The 20,253-nt window shown below is 50.6% G+C and overlaps 1 protein-coding gene across 3 annotated transcripts in view; it reads left to right on the top strand.

Annotated features, from left to right (window-relative positions):
- Nucleotides 1-20,253, top strand: part of CEP43 (centrosomal protein 43) — a 30,687-nt gene that overhangs the window by 676 nt on the left and 9,758 nt on the right. Inside the window, exons 2-8 of one of the 3 annotated variants that reach the window (XM_053221992.1) lie at nucleotides 95-148; nucleotides 3,821-3,875; nucleotides 4,346-4,434; nucleotides 5,306-5,443; nucleotides 9,933-10,013; nucleotides 12,079-12,138; nucleotides 19,820-20,043. In XM_053221992.1, the coding sequence (XP_053077967.1) occupies nucleotides 95-148; nucleotides 3,821-3,875; nucleotides 4,346-4,434; nucleotides 5,306-5,443; nucleotides 9,933-10,013; nucleotides 12,079-12,138; nucleotides 19,820-20,043 (701 nt within the window). Of the gene's footprint in view, nucleotides 1-94; nucleotides 149-3,820; nucleotides 3,876-4,345; nucleotides 4,435-5,305; nucleotides 5,444-9,009; nucleotides 9,013-9,932; nucleotides 10,014-12,078; nucleotides 12,139-19,819; nucleotides 20,044-20,253 lie in introns of all 3 variants that reach the window. The other 2 variants (XM_053221993.1, XM_027056476.2) reach the window with 2 other exon arrangements.

Raw genomic sequence — 20,253 nt, 5'->3', positions numbered from 1 at the left:
ATGGCGCCCGTGGAACGTACGCCGTATGTGTGCGCTTCTTGCCATGGAAATTGCCTTGAAACCATTTGTGTTCCTTTACCCCCTTTAAAAAAAGGCTGAACTCCGAGCAGCTGTGTTTTTAGCCCTAGAAGAGCAAGAAAAAGTAGAGGTATGAAATCTACAAATTTCAATATTACCCTGTTCGTTGATGTTTGATTTTTAATTACTTAGAGATCATTCTAAAATGCTGCTTACGGTAGCGTGTAGCCAGCGAGGAGTTTGAGTTACTAAGGATTACATTTCTTTGCTATTGGAAGGGAGGCAAAATGACTCTCTTTTTGCCTGTATTTTAGATTGTTTGGAGTGATCTAAAGAAAGTTAAGGTCCCACGGTTAAGTCTGAGGCTGGTGGTAAATCTTAGGTGGTGTAGATAGATCCCTTCCCATAGGGGAAGTCTGGACAACAAGGTCATAGGAGCTGCTTGAAGAAATGGTTCCGTGGTCCGTGAGTTCCCGGCAGGATCCTTCAGGACCTTTACTGTGTCAGTGTGCATTGTGAACACCTGCCCGGTGGGGGCACACAGTCTCACCACCACTCTGAATAAGTATTCGGGAACTGGTCAGCGACAGTCACTCCACGATCAGGGTCTTCACTGCCCTCTGTGGCAAATCCGTCTAATCTCCTTACCTCTTTAGACTTAGGTGCCTGTGCGCCCCCCCCCCCCCCCAACTTGCTGAAGTGCTTCGATTCCTGGCTCTTCTGTGTTTGTCCAGGTGTCCGTCTTCTCTCGGCTGGCCTGTGTTCTTGACTTGTCTGGACCCCGTGGCCCGTGTCTCAGAAACCGCAGCTGCCTCGCCTTCCAGCCATACTTGTGCTGGGAAAAGCCGCGAAGGTCCTTCAATTCAGCAGACTGCTCCCCTCCCTGCTTGTGCACGTGTGTGCTAGAGCGGTCACCCAGCGTGGCCTGCTGCTGTGACTGGCTGCTGGGTGCCGGCCTCGGCCGGGTCCGAGCAGGCCCTGCACCTCGCTCAGCACCTCCCGCTCGGCCCACGCCGACGTCCACCTCCCGTTCCCCCCACTCTCAACGACCACTCTCGTTTCTTGCTTCACAGGGAAATAGAAGCATCCAGTCCTGACGATTGGTGTGTGCCCCGCCCCCATCTGTCGCTTGCCCAGGAAAAGCTTGCCCGCATCTGTATTTATCTGTGCCTCTTTCCTTCCTGCTTTGGCGGAGGAGGCTCTGTCTCGTCCATCAGTGGTCACTTTGTCTGCGTTTTGCCTTCTCGGTACTCTCAGCTCCTTAGCTGTTTGCTGTGTCTTTGATCTCTCCCTTAACTCTTTGCTTGACTCATGTTCCGCTTTTAATACCCCGTTGGCTCTTCCCCTCACAGCCAAGTTTGGAAAGAGCGTGTAGGTCTTATCTCTTAAGTTCTAGGCATCCTTTAATCCGTTAACATCTTCAGTCCATTTAAATTGGTTTTAAATCTGCTACATCTAAGTAACTCCTTTTGCTGAGGTCAAGAAGAATCTCCTTATTGACCGTATTTTAGTTCTTACCTATCTTAGTTCTTTGCAGCATTTGGCATTCTTAATCCTTCTCTCCCTGAAAGTCTCCCCGGAGTTTTGGGACTTTTTTCTGTTTTCTTCTTTTTTCCTTTTGACCCCTCCTTGGTTCCTTTAGCGTGATCTTTGTCCTGTGCACCTCGCTTAAATCCCTGGCGCGTTATCTGGTGGTTCTCGTTCGTTCTGTGTTCTCTCCCCGATGACCTCGGCCACAGCAGTGACTTCGGCCCTGCAGCTTTGATCCATAGCGTGAGCCTCAGACCTGTCACAGTGCCTGCTAGACCAATTGGGCTCACGGGGACAGCTCTGTATCCAAGCGGGACATCAGAGAGGTGCCTGGACCCTGCTCTTTCTGTGTGTCCAGTGAGTTGCCTGGCTGTGTCACACTGTACCTGAGACGTCTGAGGTTCTCTGCTGCCCTCCTAGCCTGTGTTTAGCTACTTCTTTTCCACCTTGCCCATTCCTTCCCTCTAGTCACCCCTTTGCTCGTGTCCCTCGCTGTCTTCCTGAAGCCCTTCTCCACAGTGCTCCTCGATTGGCTGTTTTTATCCACATCTGATCTTGTCCCTCCACTTTCTTTAAATATTTCAGTCGACTCACTGTCTTAAAATTCCCTAGACCAACCTATTAAGGACCTCCGTGTTCTTCTTTTTTTTTTTTTTTTAATGTTTATTTTTGAGAGAAGAGAGACAGAGACAGAGCGTGAGTGGGGGAGGGGCAGAGAGAGCCAGAGACACGGAATCCGAAGCAGGCTCCAGGCTCTGAGCCGTCAGCACAGAGCCCGACGCGGGGCTTGAACCCACGAACTGTGAGATCATGACCTGAGCCGAAGTCGGACGCTCAACCGACTGAGCCCCCCAGGCGCCCCAAGGACCTTTGTCTTCTTTCCCTTCCTTATCTTTTTGGTTTTTTAAAAACAACTTTATTCAGATAGAATTGACCCACAGTAAATTCAACATACTTAAACGTACAACATGTTACATTTTAACAAATTTATGCAACCATGAGGCAGGCAAGATAGTGGCCGCGTCCTGACCCTCCAAAGCTTCCTCAGACCTCTTTGTAACACCCTTCCCGGCCCTGGGCATCCATGCCTGTAAGTGCCATTCAAGTGGAATCCTGCAGCATAGGCTCCTTTCTGCCTCGACCTGGCTGCATTCATTCCGCGTGACGCTTCGAGATTCTTCATGTCCTTTGTGTTGCTGGCTGGTCCCATCCCCCTCCCGCGTAGTGCCCGCTGTGTGGTCACGTGGCTGTTTACTCACCTGGGGATGAACTTTTGACTTGTTGCCACGTTTCTTACAAACGGGGCTTCTGGGAACGTTCACGTGCACCTCTTTGCTTGGATCCGTGCTTTTCTTCGAGAAAATACCTACAGATGGGTCCTAGGGGAGGGGTAGTTTCAGCTTTTGAAAACATTGCCAGATTACTTTCCCAAGTGATTGCACTATTTACAGTCCCGTTGGTGGAGCGTGAGGCCCCCGTTATACCTGTAGTTCAGTCTGCTTAAGGAAGCTGGGGTGACCCACAGGTATTTTTCCTGTATCCGAATACACGTCTAATGGCAGAAATAAGCTGGCCCGTGCACTGCGGAAAATCATCTCACATACTGCCGACGAGTGGGGAGTAGCAAGTGTGTAATTTGAGTCCCGCTCACTGTAAGCGTGCTATAAATGGTAGATGTGCCCGGCGACAAAATGTCAGCTTCATGTGTTTGGAATAGTAAACAGTTGTTTTTGTAAGTAAATGTAATGTCATTTTGCAGGAGCACTTGAAGACCTAGGCTCTAAAGTAGTTTAATAAGCAGTTTATGAAATGTTTACCAATTATAAATACATTTTTTTAAAGTTTACTTATTTTTGACAGAGAGAGAGACAGAGCATGAGCGGGGGAGGGGAAGAGAGAGAGGGAGACACAGAATCGGAAGCAGGCTCCAGGCTCCGAGCTGTCAGCACAGAGCCCGACTTGGGGCTTGAACTCACAGACCACGAGATCATGACCTGAGCTGAAGTCAGATGCTCAACCCACTGAGCCACCCAGGCACCCCACCAACTATAAATAAATACACATTTCACGTATAGTTTCATTTAATTAAGTTTGAAACATTAAGTAGTACGGAAGAGTTTTTATAGTAGTTAGGAGTTTTGGAATGGGCTTGACCATAATTTTGCGAGTGACCGTATCTCATTTATATCTTTGCCAAAACATTAAATGTTAAACCACATGTCGTAGTTGTTTTTAGGATAAACACATGACACAGTATTTCGTTTTTTAACAGAACAAAACTCCTCTAGTCAATGAGAGCCTGAGAAAGTTCTTGAACACGAGAGATGGTAAGATGTTCAGCTGGTTCTTGTTTGTTTTGTCTCTCTCCGGATTGTCAAATGATGGCTCCGTTTCGGAGAGAGCAGGGGTTTGAGATGTTTTTTGAGGTCTGTGATTCTTACAACTCCTCACTTTAAAATTGCCATTTATTGAACAGCTGTTAAGTTGTTTAAATATCATCGGTCATGGGAAATTGTTGGTTAAAAGCGCTCTAAGGAGCGGAACACTCGAGCCCACCTGTGAAATGTCAAGTTGTCTGATTAACAGTTGGCTCCAAACTGATGATCCTACGAGAAAAACGAGGAGACTTGAGATTTTCATTGCGTGACCGTGTTCTTCTAAGATCAGTTTGCGGTGAAACGGTTTAGAAGCCTCGTTTTTCCCATCAGTGGGTTGGGCTTATTTCATGGTGTCCACGAGGAGGCTTCGGGGTTCCCGGAGGGGAGGCATATGCTCATCAGCTCTCGCTTTTTTGCAGGCCGGCTGGTGGCTGGTCTTGTTGCAGAATTTCTTCAGTTTTTCAATCTTGACTTCACCTTGGCCGTTTTTCAGCCTGAAACTAGCACAGTAAGAATAATGACTTTTGCATCTATCGTTTGAAACTTTCTCTGTCACAAGTGGGTTCGGTTAAGCCGAAACTTCATGAAATTTGACAATTTGCAGTGTCTTGCGTAGAGATTTCTTTGGTAGTTGATTATCTGTTTTTCATAAAAGCCGTCTGCACGGTAGCTACTTGGTTCCAGTGCTGCTTCATAGAACTTCATAGAACTCCTTCATAGAAAGGAGTCTTTTGTGGCGTGACGACACCCATTAATGGGGACTTTGGGTGTAGGGACTTGGTAAAGGAAAGAGATAATTAAAAAAAAATTTTTTTTAATGTTTATTTTTGAGAGAGACAGAGACAGAATGCGAGTGGGTTAGGGGCAGAGAGAGAGGGAGACAGAGTCTGAAGCAGGCTCCAGGCTCTGAGCTGTCAGCACAGAGCCCAACGTGGGGCTTGAACCCATGAACTGTGAGATCATGACCTGAGCCGAAGCCGGAGGCTCAACCGACTGAGCCACCCAAGGCACCCCAAGTTTATTTAAATTTAAAGAGAGAGACACAGAGTGTGAGTGGGGGAGGAGCAGAGAGAGGGGGAGACACAGAATCCGCAGCAGGTTCCAGGCTCCGAGCTGTCAGCACAGAGCCCCATGTGGGGCTCGAACTCACAGACAGTGAGATCATGACCTGAGCCAAAGTCAGATGCTCAGCCGACTGAGCCACCCAGGCGCCCCTAGATAGTTTTTTTTAAATAAGCATTTTATTTGTTAGAAAAATGGTCTCTCTGAGTTTAGAGATCTCTTTCAATTTCAAAAATATTTTCCTTTAATCTTTGAAAATAATTTGCATACTTTTGTGCGGTTTATATCTTACTTCTCACGTCTTATTTTTGCCCTAGTTTCAAGGTCTTGAAGGTCGAGAGAATTTAGCCCGAGACCTAGGTATTATTGAAGCAGAAGGTACTGTGGGTGGACCTTTATTATTAGAAGTGATCAGACGTTGTCAACAGAAAGAAAAAGGATCAACCAATGGGGAGGTGAGTACAGTCCTAGCCTTCGTTATCTTTTTTTATTTTAAGTATTGGCTGCTCAGCAGAGCCACGCACGTGTTTGCATACATAGTGAATCAGAGTTTAAACGGAAAGAAGCTGTTCCCTTAAAGCAAAACGAAACACACTCAGATTGTATACACGCACAGTTTGAGGAAAATCGGAGAAATGGTAGCTCCCAGTCTGGAGCTGCACTCGTTGTGTAGACGGACGTGGGGGTGTTGGGGTCAGGGGCCAGGCTCCCTGGAACGGGCTCCAGCTCGTCCACCCACTAGCTGTTGGCTCTAGGTGAGCCGTCCCTCCCCAGTGGCTCCTGTGTGGGGTGGGGAGAGAGGCCGCCTCACGGGCATCGCAGAGCCTGATGCAGGAGTTAGTGCACGCGAAGCGTGGAGGACACTGCACTTGTTGTTAGCCGCTGTCTGGTTACCATTTCAAACAACAGGGCTGCATTAGAGGCTGGTTAACAACACTTTGAACTTAAAGGCTTTTGAAAAAGAGACGTAGAGCCGGTTAAGCTGTTGGTCATGCTTAGTTTCTGGACATTTTCAAGCTTCTGTGTTCTTATTCCTTTTGTTTAGAAATCCCACTAATGAGGTTAATGGTCTGATTTCTATTTGCAAACGTAAGCTTTACGTAAAGACGCTGTCTCACAGACGTGGATGGTATGGTAGTCGTCTCAGACACCTGGCTGATGGTGTGCTTTTAGTCCCACGAGTCCCGGGTTTATAGGTAAGGTTGTGGGGGTTGCGCACTGCCACGTACACAGCCTCAGAGTTTATTTTCTGTTAGGATCTTTGAACATCAGGAAAGCCTGACTGAGCACCTGTTACATGTAAGGCCTAATAGACACTTCCAATGAAAAGATAAGATATGAGAACGTTTCTTGGACTAGAAGAGTTGAGAGCTATTCAAGCTGGAATGCGCTCACGTAAGGAAACAGACGTTGACGTGACGCTCATGATACCAGAGGGAGTATCCAGTATCCAGTGATTGGTTCTGAGCATTTTACGAGCAGTAAGGTTAGTTAAAGGGGGCAGTGGTTTCTTTTTTTAATTCAGTGTTTACTTATTTTTGAGAGAGAGTGGGAGAGAGACAGAGCATGAGCAGGGGAGGGGCAGAGAGAGGGGGAGACACAGAATCGGAAGCAGGCTCCAGGCTCTGAGCTGTCAGCACAGAGCCGGATGTGGGGCTTGAACCCATGAACCGGGAGATCATGGCCTGAGCCGAAGCCGGACGCTTAACCAGCTGAGCCCCCCGGGCGCCCCGGGGGCAGCGGTCGTTTCCAGTCGTTAAACCCCATCTTGCTGCAGGAGGACAGGAGGGGACAGGACCGGGAAGGTGTCCCGAGCGGCAGGAAGCAGACCCGCGTCCCGGTGAGACCTGCGTCCCGGTCGGTGAGCAAGTCAGCCCACGCAGAGCCCACGTTGTCGCTCAGCTTGTGGGTGTAATTTCACTCGTTTGTAGTTGTTTCCCCAGTGTCTGGTGGTGCTTATCATGGGATGGGCGTCGTACCAGCTAGTGGCGAAGAAGAAGGCGCATAAACTTAAGGAACTCCAGACCTCCTCGCTTCCTGCTCTCTCCTGGGCTGGTGGGTGGTGGTGAGCCGTGTCTGTCTGTCTGCCCTCCTCTTTCCTTCCGGGTCGCCCTTCGGTCCATCTCCCTGCAGTGCCAGCCACCCGCGTCGTCGTCGTCGTCTCTGGTTCGCCGTCCCTCCCTCACGCGCCAGCCTTGGCTCGGACGCGGAGCCGGGCTGCTGGGGTCACCTCCCGGAGGTCACTTAACCTTCACGCGCCCTGGGTCCTCACCTATGAGACGGAGAGACTAGAAATGAGCCTCGAGGGTCGTAGTGAGGACCGAGGTCGTCCGGGCATGTAGAGGTCTCGTAAGGTTTGGCCTGTGTTGCCACCGTGTCTCGTGTTGTTACCATTCCCGTCAGGAGGGCTCCCCACATCCGGCTCAGCGCCTCCTCCCGGCTCGAAACCAGGATTTCCAGCCCTTCACAAACATCCCCGCCTGGTCGGCTCACTCGGGCGTCTGAGTCCTGTGTGAAAAAACCGGCTTTATCTTCTGACCGAGCGGAAGCCGCACGAGACACAGAAATCCGCCTCCTCCCGCGTGACCGCGCAGCCCCAGCTCTCGCCCTCCGCTTCTCTGTGTGTGTCAGTCGTGTGCCTGCGCCTCCTCGGTCTCGCTCCGAGGAGCTGCCTCTCCCCTGGTGGCCTCGGTCGGTCCCTCTGTCAGGAGGACTCCCTGTCCCACCTGAAGCCGCTGTCACCGGCCAGCTCTGTGTGCTGTGGATGGGGGGGGGTCGGCCTCGAGCCAGGACCCGGTCAGAGCTGTCTCTCCCAGTGGGTTCGGTCTGAAAATGGAAACTCAGCGGTGCCTTCTTCCGTCGTCGTGACCGGAGGCCCCGGCGCCTCCCCGATCAGCCTAACCCGCGTCACGGCTGCCGTCTGTCGGACGGGCCCGGAGGAGGCTTCCGTGGCGTCACGAGGCCGGAGACCGCTGCGAGATACCTACTTTCTGATACTTTTCCCCTCTTAATATTGGGTTGTGTACTTCGCGTGTGCGTGTGCGTGTGGGTGCACACAAATAAATCCGGAGTTGAGTTCATATTTAAAGTAGGGAACTCACGGGTGTCCATTTTGGCTCTTCTGTCATTCACTAGTGTTCATAACTTTGAGAGGAAGCCTGTCGTTTATATAGTGAAATAAAAAATGGTAGGTTTTTTTTAAATTAATCTTTGACTTCTGACGCCGGGGAAGAAAACCAGCTGTGGATTAAGCCCACTGAACTCAGTTAGTGATGCCTTTACCCAAATTGCATTTTAAACCACCTGAAGAATCCGGTTGCCGGGCCCGCATCCTCGCCCGGGACTTTGAGTTGACTTGGCAGAGGGTGTTGGATGTGCCCCCGGGTGGAGTCCCGCACTCGCCAGTCTGCACTGCCCCTGGTGAGCCCTGTCCTCCCCGGGAGCGCCTCGCGGTCGCCCCCGTCCAGCTCAGCGGCACCTGCGGGTGCCCTCGGCGCTCGGTCTGCACCCTTCGCTCTTGCCGACTCCGTGTTGAAGCTCAGCTCTTCATCTGTTCCTTTCCTCTTTAGAAATTGCACTCACCGTGTGATGGCAACCAGACAGCGTCCAGATTCCTCAGTCTTGACGCGTCGGCTCGTCTTTCTGGCCTTACGTCCTTTTTTGAAACGTGGGACCTTGAGCTTGAGGCAGATGGCTCGTCCTTGAAAGTGGCTTTTGCTTTCTCGCCTTCTGATCCCTTGTCCCCCTGCAGTGGCACATCACCCCCGCATCCGGCCGGGGAGTTTCTCATTCCCAGCCTCTCTTCCACTCTGCCTTTTGGGATGTTGCCTCTTGCTCGTCCTCTCTCCCTGCTGGCTGCCGTTGGAGCTGAGCCCTGGCCCCACCTGCTGTGGCCCGGCCCTCTCTCCTCACGTCAGGCCTCTGTTGGGGACAGGCATTCTTAACAGATCGGGCGTTCACGTCAGTGGGAAGCTTTTGTAGACTTGCGTCCACGGGAGGTACACGTTTGTACACGTTTGAGAAGGTTAGATGGTGAGATCGGGGGAAGGCGGATCTCGACCAGGACGGTGGCTGCAAACACAGAGACAAACGGGCAGAAAAAGATTCCCTGTGAAGGAAGAAGCGGCCAGACCGAGTGACCTAATATCTTGGCAGAGGGCTAGGGCCTTGGAGGGTAATCGGGAAGAAGAGAAGTTTGCAGAGGTGAGGTGAGGCGGTCAGCCTGGGAGAAGGCGACGCCGTTACTCGACGTCACGGGGCCGCCAGAGGAGCGAAGGTGTGCAGCGCAGCGTGTTTTCGTGTTTAAAAGCTGCAGTTGTTGGAAGGGTTCTTACGGCAAAGTGACCGATGTTTAATATGCATACGGTGCACAGAGCTTGTGATGATGGAGTGGGTGAATTTTAGGAGGTGATTTCCGTTCAAGAAACATGGCAGAATTCCTTCTTTGCATTTAGCGTAGCGCCGAGAGCTGACCGGCCGTGCCCTGCAGACGGTGGTTGTGTGACGTGGACGTGGGCGGTGACGGGCAGTGACAGGGCTGGACGGGCACTGGGCTCAGAGAGGAGGGAGGGGCGTGGTCGTCGAAGAGGGCGACTCATGAGAGTTGCTCGTTGATACGATGGAGACACAGCGGGGTAGGGAAGCGAGTCTGGAAGCATGGCTGTGGCTCATGGGCCGGGTTCACGCGGGCTGGGTGGGGGCGGGGGGGGGGGAGACTGGGTCAAGGTCATTGAGCGAAATACTTAGGTGATTGGGATCTAAGTGTGTTTCGTTTTGTTTCTGTTGTAGTAAAATTGGGGAAAATCTCATAAGAATATTTACGTTAATTACAAAAACACCAACGTCCTGTAGTAGTTTTAAATGCTACAATTCCGTTGAGGCATGATTAGTATATTTATGTTTTGCTCTGAACCTGTTTTAATTTTAAACTGTGAAATGTTTTAGGGTGCGCTAGATCTCTCTGATGTGCATTCTCCACCGAAGTCACCGGACGGCAAGACGAGCGCACACAGCGGTCCCAGCAAGGTGAGCCGGCCGCGGGGACTCTGCTGCTGTCTCTCCCGTCGCGTGACTGACGCCAGTGCTGCGTAGTTTCGCGAAGACGCGTCTTTCCCCTGATGCAGCGTGTGGTTTTACAGATTATTTCCCTTGGTTGGGACTGTGTTGAATTTTGTGTCCTGGAGAGGAATATGTTGTTGAATAACAGAATTGGGGGATCTGTGGGCTCATGTGGTCCTTGGAACATCTTCTTCCTCAGCTGACCAGGACATTTACTTACTCTTCGCTTATACATTCCTGGCTCGAGGGTACTAGGTTCCAGACTGTGGTTCTAGGGTATCGTTGTGTTGAATATCGCAGATGGGGGACCAGTTTGGATGGTAAATTACAAGGGTTTTATGTTAGCGAGCCATTTGGAGGATTCATACGAACGTACGTTTGCTCTGGCTGCGTGCGTAGGGGGCGGCTATGGGTTGTTGAGCCGAGGCCTTCCGGTCTCAGGGATTTGCACCCTGGATGGGACTAGAGCGGGACCCTCGGACTGGAAGCTGGGGGCAACAGGGCGGCAGAAGCAGGATGCTTCGGGAGCGTGCCGCCCCGTGACCGGTCGGGCGCAGCGCGCACCGGTGGAACCGGCCTGTCCTAGCCGGGGTGGGGTGGGGTCGGGTCGGGTGGCGTTGGGACCGTCGCTCTGATCTCCAGCCCGCAGGGTTAGGGTGACGCGCTGGAGGGGCTGTGCGGGTGGTTCCAGGTGAGGCGACGTGTAGGGGCCGGACGTGGTAGAGGGGGTTTCTCTGTCTCAGACGCCCGGGCTCAGACACCGTGAGCGGTCCCTGCTGTGTTGTCGCCGGTTCTTGGATGTGGCTGCTCCTTTTCATTTTTCCGATTTGGAGACCAAAGGGTTTGGTGCTTTATTTCCCACCGCGGGAAGGGGCCGTCATCCCGTGTGTAGCAGTCCCCTCTCCCCGAGGTCTGGTGAGCTTTTTCTGTGGGGAAGGTTTTCCCTTGATGCTCATGGGAGGCCGTGACCACAGTAACAGAACGAGGTTGTGAGTGAATTTAAGAAGCCCCTTTAAATGAATTGTCAGCTGTCAGAGCCTTTGTGAGCAGCACTGCTTTCTGTGAAAATGTCTGGCTGGGAAGGGGTTCAAATTAATGCATATTCCAGAACATCAGTGCCCACAGCATTGAGCTCTCTGGACGCTCTCTCTTTAGCAGAGTAGCAGTATTTTTTTAAAGCCAATTAGCAGCACTGACTTTTGCACGCGGTGGGTCTTCAGGATAAGATAGCAAAGCCTTTCGCATGTTCTTACTCTCTGTGCACAGACTTAAGTTTCAAGATCTAGGAGTTTTGATGAGGATCGTTGAAGTTAGCTGGCGGGGGAACGTTGCCCCACGTGCTCACAGGACAGTGATGTCATCTTGAAGGGTGATTGAGAGAGCGGTCCTCCGTGCTCTGGGTGGCCGTGGCCGCTCCCGGTGCCATGGCCGACTCGTGTCAACGGGAGGCCTTCTGATGGTGGGAACGCGGTTCCCGGTAGCGCTGACGTGTGGATTCGGAGTTTTGGCACTTTCCCCACCTTTCACTCGCCTGCTTTCTTTTACGGCTTGGTGCTCTCTGAATCATTTTGGGCTCTAAGGAGAGCCTGTGTCTTAGAGCAGGTGCCTTACTGGCCCGGGAGCCCACACAGGGGCCTGGGGACCCTGGGAAGTCGTGGTCAGGCCTCGGGGCCAGCCCGACCTTCGGAGCCCGTGCCGTGTGCTCCCCGGGAAGCTTCGGGAAGCTGGGCCCGGCAGGGCCCGGAGGAGCGGTTGCCTGCACAGCTGCCGTGGGGCGGGCCGCGGCCGCGGTGTGGACGGGTGACCGGGTAGCCGTGAGGCCCAGCGGTTCCCCGTGGGTTGAACCACTTGAGGAAGGGAGTTAAGGCAAGAGAAGAAAAAAAAACAGTGGGCCTCTAAAAGGGACAGATTGATTCAGGTTTCCAGTTTTAAGAACTTTGCTAATCGGAAGCTTCGTTAGTTTGGTGATGAATTAGTTTCTTTTTGAAGATTTATGCTTTGTGGTAAAATGTCATTTTATTCTCATGCTCAGATACCAAGGTACACAGGACAAGGTAAGAAGAAGACAAGCAGGCGGAAGTCTGGTGCCAAGGTAACACGCGCGAGGGCAGAGGGGGAGCGCAGCCCGCGCCACAGCAGACTGCCAGCCTGGGGGCCGCGGGTCCCTGCCGGGCGCTGGGTCCCTGCCGGACGGTCCCTGCCCGCCCCGGGCCCGTGCTCCTTTGTCTGCGGTCACTTGTGATAAAGTCACGGTGCCGAGAAAAGTAATCTGACTTTCAGTTTTTATCCGGGTGAAAATCATACTGTTGTATTTTTCAAATGTGCTGTTAATTTTACTTGGAGAATTCTTTGTTTTGTCCAAAAAAAAGTCGAAAATATTTATTTTCCCTTTGGATGGTCCTATACATATTGTTTTTACAAATTTTTTTTTTAATGTTTTTATTTATTTTTGAGAGACAGAGCATGAGCAGGGGAGGAGCAGAGAGAGAGGGAGACACAGAATCCGCAGCAGGCTCCAGGCTCCGAGCTGTCGGCACAGAGCCCGATGCGGGGCTCGAATTCACAAACTGTGAGATCATGACCTGAGCCGAAGTCGGAGGCTCAACCGACTGAGCCACCTAGGCGCCCCTTTAAAAAAAAACAAAAATTTTTTTTTAACGTTTTTATTTTTGAGACAGAGAGAGACAGCATGAGCAGGGGAGGGGGTCCTATTCTTATTCTTAACGTTATGATTTTTATCTGAGGTAAATAGAACATCAGACTACTTTTTGGATAAGTTCCGGGCGATAAATGAAAGGTGTTCAGCATTCAGCAACTCACCTGCCCGTTGCACATCGATGTCGATGACGAGCCTTTCCACGAAGCCCTGGCCGCGGGGGTGCCTGGGGCGGGGGGTGTGTAGGGGTGCACGGGGTAGGCGCACTGAGTCGTCAGGGATCTGTGCCTGGCTGCGTTTTTTTCCTCGCCCAGAGATGACAAAAATTGACCCAGCCAGTAGATTAGCTGCTTTTATTTATTTATTTTTTTTAATTTTTTTTATTTTTGGGAGAGAGAGAGACAGAGCATGAACGGGGGAGGGGCAGAGAGAGAGGGAGACACAGAATCGGAAACAGGCTCCAGGCTCTGAGCCGTCAGCCCAGAGCCCGACGCGGGGCTCGAACTCACAGACTGCGAGATCGTGACCTGGCTGAAGTCGGATGCTCAACCGACTGCGCCACCCAGGCGCCCCTGGATTAGCTGCTTTTAAAATTTAAGTATTAGAGTTCTTGGAAGCACACTACTCATCAGGACAGTTCTCATACCTCTTTAGGATAAGATATTTAAGGTATTTAGTTTTTAGTTCTGTGAGATGCTTCAGTTCTTGTGGAACCTTAGTTTATAATCGAAGACCTTCAAAATTAAAGGGCTTTTAAACCCTGGATTTGTTGTGTTAGCTGCCTTCATTCTTGTTGTTTCACCAGTAAATTCCCATTATTGTACTTGTTCGTGTCGTCTGTGTGTGTTTCTATGTGAGAAGACCCTTTAGAGTGGTATTTAGCAGGTACGTTTGAACACGTATGCGGTGCACATCACTGTGTTAAGCGCTGTGGGCACTTCACCGTGGTCCCCAGCGAAACAGGTGACAGTCTCATTGGAGAGGTGAGGCCCCCCTTAAGAAAGATGGCTAACCATATAAAACAGCGTAGTTTTTTTAAAGATACATTTGATCAATTTGTTGGACTTTTCAAAAACGTTAAAAGCATATTTCATAGTATTACATTTTCATCCAATCTTCCTGGTTCAGACATTTCGAAGAGGTCTATACATAGAACCAAAGCACGTCAAAAGATGAATTTTCACTTTGCAGTGAAATGCAGCCATGGTGGGCCCAGACTTTACCCTTTAGTCTACAGTGGGCAGGCCTCGTGGTCCCCCGACCTGGGGGGGCGACTGAAGAATGTGGACAGGCCCATGCCCCGGAATTGTAGGCTATCAGTCGGGCCCCTTTTATCTCATTTTTGTATTTCTGACCAAAGATACTTAGCCACTTTGAAACCTTCCCCCGCTGCCCCCCTCCTTGATCTTGTTTCTGAATTGCCATTATAAATCTGTATTGCACCCAGCATCCCCTATTTCCAGCCTGATAGGTGAGCCCTTAGCTCTCATTCCAATGCCTCTCTGCCTTGCCTGCATGTGCAGTGGGTTTCCAGTGTCCTTAATATCCTAACACTCTTAACATCTTAATAATCAAATACCGAGCTGCCTGTGGACGTTGACGTTGGGCCCTTCACAGGGTAGCTAGGTGGCCTTTCCCAGGGTGCAAAGCTGTGAGCGTGGTCCCGCCTGCCAGGAGCCAGTGTGGGGACCACGGGCGGAGCAGCAGGAGAGCCCCACGCCGAGCAGGGAGCAGGGGTGTGGACGGGTCGTGTTCTTCTGCAGGCAGGAAGCAGGAAGGCTCGGGACTTAGGGCTTACTTGGAGATCCTTGGCTGTTTTCAGAGAAGTTATATCCATACTAGAAATGAGCTTCAAAAATCATTCATGTCTATATGTATATGTATACGTGTGTGTATATATATATATATGTACGTATATATATTTGATTTGTACTTGTTACGATAAACCTGTCAACATGCAGAGCAAAATCCAAGGTTTTGGAGCGAATTTAAGTTGGTTGCATAAAAGTTACATTTCTGGTTTTTGTTCCTTTGTGAGATGCTGAAGGGTGGTGGAGGGTGGCCGGGGGCATTGGAGTCCTGGGTGGAGGGGTCTTGGGTGGGCGGGCCTGGCGGTAAACGTTCTCGGTGTGTCGGGAGCCCTCCTTCCGGAGCGTCGTCTGTACTGGTCCGGACTCCAGACTTCCGGAGTCTGTACTGGTCCGTTTCACCGTAAACCCTTTGGTGCTGCCGACCCGGTGCCAGTTGTGGTGCAGACTGCTGGAATCCACTGACTTAGGTGTGTTGTTTAAGACGCGAGGGAGTTTTTGTTTGCGATGTTTAGACTCAGAGGCTTTCTGTCATCGCGTTGAATGTAATGGGAAAGATCATCCTTTTTGTAATCGTTTCTCAGGGGTTTTAAATCTAGTGTGTGTGGAGGTATGTTTTGCTTCTCAAGTTCCTTTTTTGTTTTGTTCTTAATTTTTATTTTTTATCTTTTTAGATTTACATCCAAATTAGTTAGCGTATCGCTTCTCAAGTTCTTAAACAGGGATGCTTCTGAATTTGTTATTCCTTGTTTTCAAAATTCTGGGATCGGCCCAGCGTGATACTGATTGAGGGCAGGGGTGAAGACCGCCATGCGAGTACGTTTGGGGGTGGGGTGGGCATGCCTCTGTGTCTTTGCACTTTGCTCAGGGCTTTCTAGATACTCGAGCAGCGTCACTCCCTCACACACACACACACACACACACACACACACACACACTCACACCCCTTCCTGAATGGATGGGTACACGTGGGTGAGCAGCAGGCCCAGCGCTGGGCCACTCGCACTTGTGTCCGGCCAGCTGCGCGTCGTGGGGCCGCTTCACGTTCGAGAGGGGACAGCCAGGCCCTCGCCCGCTGGCCCCCGAGCTGCTGGCCGGATCTGGGAGAGCGGAGCCTCGGTGCAGAGGCTCATTTTCTAGTCTGTTTTCAGAGCCAGAGGTAGGGTGCGTCTGCAGGGATAGCAGATTGTCTGTGGGTCAAAGGCATGGTGGTCTAGAGAAAGTTTTTAGAGGAGTTTAAATGTTCTGTGGCTTTCGAGACCTACGGTGTTATTTTCTAGGTGAGTGAATTCTAAATGTAGTTTTACAGCTGTAGTAAAATTCTTTAAATCTTGGGTCAAAAAAGGCCTCTGGCAGGGTGGGGGGGAGGGGCAGAGCTGGGGGCTTGAGACACCAGCGAGGAAGGGAATTAGTTCCCATAGGTACTTTTGCAAAAGTGGGTTTGCTCTTTTTTTTTTTTTTTAAGTGGGTTATTTCTTTAGGTGTGATGTTTCTGTGCATGAGCAGTGCAGATTAAGCCTTTCGTTTGGAAAAGCAGAATGATTATTATTTTTTTGGTGGTCAAGATGTTCTAGTGGTAATTTTTTGGTATTTTTTGGTTCTCGAGATGTTCTAGTGGTAATTCATTATTTGGTTCCTGGAAAATTTGTAGTTATTTTCACCGTGAAACTTCTTTCTCTGTGATGTCAGTTTTCTGTTAATCTAGAAATGACTGAAGTCTAAATGTGTAAGTGTACTTGTAGAGAATTAGGTACATTCTGAAACTTTCTTGCAACTTTACTGTAATTTACCAGGACGGTTATTAGTCTCGAGGTCGGTGCACGGGCACTTAGTGACTGCTTTCGTGCTGCTCAGTGGCTTCTGTGAAAAGACCGACCTCCAGGAGGGCTGTTGGCTACTGTCTGGAGCCCTGAGCAGGACTGCTGTGACAAGGCACCACCCACCTGGTGGCTTAAACAGCAAGCCCTTGCTGTCTCATGGTTCTGGAGGCCACAGGTGTGAAAGGGGGGTGTCCGCACGCCCGGTTCCTCTGAGGACTGTGAGGACGGCGTGCATCTGTCGCTCCGTCCCCGCCGGGATGCCCCCGTGGGTTCTCCCCGGGCGGCCTCCCCGTTGGGGAGCCAGGCCTGCCTCCTGCGCCGTGGGCCCTCGTGACCTGTCCCATCTGTCGTGACCTGATTGGTGAGGGCACGCTCTGGAGCACCGGGGGTTAGGGCTCCGTCTTCTCCCTTTTGGGGAGACACCGTTTAACCCGTCACAACCGCTGAGGGCTCTGAGCTCGTCCAGGGAGTGAATGCGAAGGGAGTGAATTCGTCTAGGGATTCTTTCTGTTGTTGTCACACTTGTTTGTTGTAAACAGTGCTTAATTTTAGCTACCTTGGTTCCTCCAGTTTGTCCACATGTACGTGATGGAAACTGCGGTCACTGCATCTATGTGCACAAGATAGACTCATCTCAAGCCACGATGCAGGGTATTTAAACAGATTCTAGGGAACACGTCGTGACTTGACTTCTTGTTGCTCAGAGGACTCGGATTTCCTGTGTGGAAATTGGTTTTAAGGTTCTGTAGTGCTTTTGTGGTAACCTGTCAATGTTTTGATAAATCCTTCTGTCAGTGTGGCTTGTTTTCCAACGGGAGAAGTGATTTGGAGTCATGTTGAGTGAATTCATTAGGAACCTGATTGAGCAAGGGTTCTTTAGGTAAACACTTAGTCATAGTTAGGGTGACACATTCCTGTGTAGTTTAGAAATGGATTTGGAGCCCAGTTCCAAAGCAGACGGAGTGTTTTTAAATTTTACCCCCTAGATGACTAGAACTATAGTTTTAATTTTTTTCTAACGTTTATTTATTTTTGAGACAGAGAGAGACAGAGCATGAACGGGGAGGGACAGAGAGAGAGGGAGACACAGAATCGGAAGCAGGCTCCAGGCTCTGAGCCATCAGCCCAGAGCCCGACACGGGGCTCGAACCCACGGACCGCGAGATCGTGACCTGGCTGAAGTCGGACGCTCAACCGACGGAGCCACCCAGGCGCCCCGAGAACTGCAGTTTTAAAACAAACTAATTATTACTTTTAAAAACGCGTGTTGTGCCAAACATCAGAGCGCGCTTGTCTGTGGAAGTTGTCTTCCTAAAACTAGTCCTTGTGCCTTTACCGGCGATACTGCTAGGACCAGTCAGAGATCACCAGGGATGGAGAGCGAGGGATCACTAAGCGTCTGCAGTTCATCACGGGGTCTGGAGTTACGTCACATAAACCGTTACGTGACTTCACGGGCGAGAGAGACTTTTTGGAATAATCCTGTGTTTTGTTAAGTTGCTTTACGTTTACGTCCCATTTTACTTCACACTGGTTCGACCTTTTGAATTTTCTCAGGAGTGTTCTGACGGAGAGAGTGTGTTTCTCGGTATCTGTAGTTGTAAATGGGTTTAAATGTCACGAGTCAGGGTATTTATTTCCACATGTATATGTCTTTGAAAACATAATCAATCCGTGTTTCAGCGGGTATGGATCATACATGATCCATGAATCCGGGCATGAATCCGGGGGCCATGTAGGTGGGTGGTGCTTCTCTGTAGTTGATCACATGGGGAACTTCCAGAAAGTGCTTGGGAGACGGTAAAACGTTTCTGCCGTGTGAAAGTGCCGCGTGTCGTCTAAAGGAGGACAAGTTGGTGTTTCTTTTCCCGGACGTTTCTTTTACAAGAATTGATTTATCTATGTTAGGAACTTCTGGAATGTGTGGCTCCGTACAAGGCCACACTGTGTAGCACGTGTCCTGCCTGCTGTCGGCTGATCACGGCCTCTTGGAGAAGTGTGAACTGTGTGTTAACACACACACCCCACCCTGTCCGTACACGTACCGAAGGTGCGTCCTCCTGGAGCGCCGTCCTCACGGCTTCCTCGCCCGCTCGCCTCTCCCCCTGCACACGCCTCCTCTCTTAACTCCCAGCAGCAGTCCCGGCTGGAGAACACTACTCTAGTTGAATTCGGTTCCTTGTGTGGTCGGCAGTAGAGCGTGGACGGGGGAGGCATCCGTGGGGGGACACGGGAGAGTCCTCTGCAACACGTGTGGGCCCCGGCCACAGCACTGCCCTCTGTGGTGCGGAAGGCCGAACCTGGGGAAGGTGTCCGTGTGAACCCACAAAAGTGCAATTTCATACGAGTCGACTTAATGGCATGGCATGAGTGTTAAGGGCTAAGCTCTGGAATCAGACCTTAGTGTTGACCTGACCCTTGAGCTTTCTGGGGACCTTGGCAAGTGACTGAAACGACTGCACGCCGCCTTTTCCGAATCAGTGGGGAAGACGGCCCCTGCCCCCGCGCCTCCCCCCCCCCCCCCGTGCTTTAGGCTGCTTTTGAGGATGAAAAGGAGATCGCCTGGAGGAAGATTGGAAGGTTCTCCAGAAAGGTTAGCTGCTTGTATCGCCACTAGCATGGTTTGTTTTTGTTGTTGTTGACCTAGACCTGTCTAAGGGCAAAAGGAAATGGGACCAGGGATGGAGTAAAGTGAGGTTGTGCGGATTAAGGCCAACGGAAAACAAGAAACTGCGGTGTGCGGTTTTGCGCCCGTAACACCAGATGGGCAGGGCGGGGGGAGAGACGCTTGAGGGTCTTGTACCGTGTAAGGTGCGCAGAGGCGGATGCGGGACACTTGTCCGCGGACGGGTGAGGCAGTGTGGATCGGGCAGTTGTCTGGTGTCTGAAGTCAGACCAGTGCTTTCGGCAGCAAATCTGCCTTGGACGCGGGGGCGGCGGAGAGGGCCCCTCTCGCCTCGACGCCTGTTCTCTTTGGCGCTGGGTGGACAAGTGGCGTCTTCCCTGATGAATGCTTTGTTTTACTGCCTGGTTCGTTCATGTGAACTAATCTTCCTTCTTCACCCGCGGGCCCTCCTCCTTTCTGCAAGTTGGCGACTTACTAATTTAAGATAACTTTTGACGCAGTGATGGACACGTAAGAGGAAATGCAGAAGTTATTTATAAGTGGGAAAGCTTCTTTATAAATGGGGTAGGGAAAGATACTTCCATTTAGGGAGGGAGAAGAAGAATGGTTCGAACACATTACTTTTGACATTCTCTCCTTCGGAAGTTAGCCATGCCGTGAATTGGGGACGTGCTGATAGGTCACGGGGTTACTCTCCCCTCCATGCAGCTGTGAGATCTCACACACACACACACACACACACACACACACACACACACACAGAGGTTTGTGTATGTCCGTGTGATGTTTTCTTGTGTCAAATAGCTTCTTAATGTTTCGTTTCACCAAGGAGGCCTCTTCTCTTTCCCGTTCTGTTTTTCTAGGCCAACAGTGAGGCCAGTCAGAGTGACACGAGTCTCTCCTCATCAGAACCAAAGAGCAGAAGCAGTCTCCACTTGCTGACTCATGAAACGAAAATTGGATCTTTCCTAAGTAACAAAAGTCTAGATGTCAAAGACAAAGCTGGTCTTTGTCCAGACGGAGATGATATGGAAGGGGATTCTTTCTTTGATGATCCCATTCCTAAACCAGAAAAAACTTACGGTTGGTGAGTAAACCGTGTTTTTGGATTATCAAGCCAGAGGCTTAAAAATATCATTTCCAAGTATTTCATAATTTAAAAACGAGCTACTAAAGCTTCTGTAATTATTGATATGTAAGTCTGATTTTGTGTCACTAAAGCCTTTCGTGCTGTGAAACAATCCCAGGTGGCGAAAACCTGGGTATCACTGATTTCCGTCGGCGGGCACGTACCGAG

The sequence above is a fragment of the Acinonyx jubatus genome, chromosome B2 (genome assembly GCF_027475565.1).
Source record: "Acinonyx jubatus isolate Ajub_Pintada_27869175 chromosome B2, VMU_Ajub_asm_v1.0, whole genome shotgun sequence".
Lineage (NCBI taxonomy): Eukaryota > Metazoa > Chordata > Mammalia > Carnivora > Felidae > Acinonyx > Acinonyx jubatus.
Note: the sequence above shows the minus strand (reverse complement) of the source record. Positions and strands in the feature narration are given on the sequence as shown.